The sequence below is a fragment of the Postia placenta genome (assembly GCF_002117355.1).
Source record: "Postia placenta MAD-698-R-SB12 unplaced genomic scaffold POSPLAscaffold_265, whole genome shotgun sequence".
Classification (NCBI taxonomy): Eukaryota; Fungi; Basidiomycota; class Agaricomycetes; order Polyporales; family Adustoporiaceae; genus Rhodonia; species Rhodonia placenta.
Window position 1 is genome coordinate 1 of NW_020170096.1, and position 2,656 is coordinate 2,656.

At 54.6% G+C, this 2,656-nt stretch overlaps 2 protein-coding genes across 2 annotated transcripts; one reads left to right on the plus strand and one right to left on the minus strand.

Moving 5' to 3' along the window:
• Nucleotides 1-31: 31 nt before the first annotated feature.
• On the minus strand, nucleotides 32-1,785 carry POSPLADRAFT_1162694 (hypothetical protein; the record flags this gene model as incomplete). The annotated part of the gene is made up of 7 exons (XM_024487742.1): nucleotides 32-643; nucleotides 699-783; nucleotides 841-900; nucleotides 959-1,026; nucleotides 1,085-1,279; nucleotides 1,349-1,558; nucleotides 1,615-1,785. The coding sequence occupies 7 exons, from the start codon at nucleotides 1,783-1,785 to the stop codon at nucleotides 32-34; spliced, it is 1,401 nt and encodes a 466-aa protein (XP_024332653.1).
• A 149-nt stretch (nucleotides 1,786-1,934) lies between these two features.
• Nucleotides 1,935-2,656, plus strand: POSPLADRAFT_1106659 (hypothetical protein; the record flags this gene model as incomplete). Its single annotated transcript, XM_024483294.1, has 3 exons — nucleotides 1,935-2,071; nucleotides 2,188-2,336; nucleotides 2,404-2,656. Coding segments are annotated over 3 exons (539 nt in total), but the record flags the coding sequence as incomplete, so codon positions are not given.

Below are 2,656 nucleotides of genomic sequence, written 5' to 3' on the forward strand. Positions count from 1 at the left end.
GCGCACGAGGACGTGCATAGGTGAATCGAGCTTACTTGGCACGGTTCTGTGAATCCGGACCACTGTTCCACTGCAGTCCCGAATCCGCGTTGTAGAACCGTTCAGGATCGAACATCGAAGGGTTGAGGTACCGAGCAGGGTCCATATGAATCCCATAAACGTTACCAATCACCATTGAGCCTTTGGGGATGAAATAGCCATTGTAGACGTCGTCCTCTTCCGCCACATGTGGTAGGCCTGAGATGAACGGCGGTCGGATACGGAGGGTCTCCTTGATGCAGGCCACAAGCCAGGGCAGCCTATCCTCGTCCTCCCAGCCAGGCATCCGATCTGGTCCTATCACCCTGTCCATCTCTTCGCGAGCGCGTTGCAATGCGTCTGGATTGCTGAGCATGAACAGGATGAACGAGAACATCACCGTCGAGCTCGAGTCTGAGCCTGCTTCGAGCACCGAGGCAGCCGTATATGCAAGGAATTTGTCGCGCATCCATCCAACGCCGTCGTCTGTAGCACCGTTTCCTGGCAGGTCACCGAGCCCGGCCTCTGCGCGCGCGCGTAGATAGTCGGATACGAATCCTGTGCGTGCGATGCCCTTCGCTATGTCAGAGCTGCACTCATCCAGTAGCTTTCCCCAGAGCCCCATCTCCCTGCTCGCTGTCGTCAGTGATCGAGAACATACGCGAATCTAAGTGATCAACTTGCCACTCGTGCATCCGACGCCCTTCCTTGCGCCACGGGGCCAGTATGTCAGGCAGCCGTCGCAAGATTGGGAATACATCCGCACTGTTGTACAAACATTGTTAGGCAGGGTGTTCCCACCACAAATGTGACTGCACGAACAGGTAATTTCCCGGCTCGGAAGCGTGCATGAATACAGACATGGCCTCGTACACCTTGTGCCTGCCATCATAACAGTCCGTAACTTCAATAAGTCAGCAAGAGCAAGGAGTCAACGCACAGGTCTGGATTATCGAGGAAGCGGTTCATTCGCTGGCCGTACGAAAGCGACATCACAATGCTCGTGGTCTAGACGCCAACACGAGGTCAAGACCACAGGTCTGTGTCACTGGTATGAGGCACTCACGTATCGTCTGAACACCGAGAACCAGTGCCGCTCAGGTACCTCGCCATGTGGGCCCTCAGTGAATGTCTCGGTTAAACTGCTATCGCCGTGGACAACCAGGTCGCGCAGCAGAACGCGCGACTCGAGATCCTGCATGTTGCGCATCTTCTTCGACGGCCCAGGCGAGAGTATTCCTTGTAGTGTTCGCCTTGCAATCTGAACAATACAAATACGAAAACGTCAGTCTATTAATCAGAGACACTCAACCAACGCGAATCACAGAACCTTCAGCTCCCTGTTGTTCGCCATCAACACCATCCTCTGTCCATCACTCACGAGGTCACTCGCAACATGCAGGTCTGGGCGGCTCGAATACAGCTTGCTGCGCGTCACAAGCAGCTCATCCGCGACCTCGGCTGTGTTCAGCACAATGACGCGCTGCATGCCGAGCTTGATGGAGAAGATCGGGCCATACTTCTGCGCCCATTTCAGGTACTACGCGCATATTCAGTATGTCACTGCTGCGGGCACAGCTAAAGATGTGCACTCACAGTAGGATGCGGGCGTAGAGGGTTGAGCTGGAGCAGATTCCCGAGGATGGGAATACCCGGTGGGCCAGGGGGCAGCCCACCTTTGCGTCGCGCCCGAACAGAATGCAGCAAATAGAGCGTGAAGATGGCGATGCCAGCGAGCAAAGCCGACTCGCGGGACAAAACGTCCATGTTAGTGAACGCAGTCATAGATGATGTGGTCTGAAATCGTCGTGAGCTGCGAACAAGACCTAGTCTGCCCACTTGCACTACAGCCGTATATAAGGCGTGGGATGCGGTCAGGAAGCATGGTCATGTTACAATGTTACAGGCAGAACGTGATGACAAAACGCCGCTGGCGAGTCCACATCTTCTTCCGTGACGATATCAGCACATATGGACATCTGGACGCACGCCTACCACTGAGGAAGCGTCGTGTCATTCTCGGGAGACCATACCGTGTGAGAATGAGACCCTCGTATGTACATAGCAAAGATGAACCTGATTATTGCACTCGGCCCGGGGTCCAACATCTGTATTCACGTCGTATTGATTCATTGAAGCAACCGTCGGACAACCAATGGAGCTATGAAGCTATGAAGATGCTCGTCAGCGTCCAGTGTCACAGCGTTATGAAGACAGCAATGAGACCCACCTCTCGCCTAATTATCTTGGTAATGGGCTGCCAATATTGCTCATCATCTGGTACACACTCCGACGAGAGAAGGAAGGAACCAAACAATGTAAATTAGTGCAGAAAGAATAGCAGCAATGTGTACAAGCCATCCCCATGTACTCGACCATACATAGCCGATCCAGTCGTCAACGACTACGGTCAATCCCAATCGTCATCGTCATCTTCTTCCTCATCGCTGTCACCCAATTTCTTGTTCCGCTCCAGGAGCGCGGCTGCCAGCGCGGCCGTCAGGTCGCCGCCGCCTCCACCGCCCCCGCTCGAGGAAGCGCTCTCCTCCGCGGGGGGCGATGTCGGACGCGCGGGTGTTGCGTTCGGGTCTGTCTTTCGCAACATGTGCACGCCAGCACTTTGTATAGATGCGAGCAG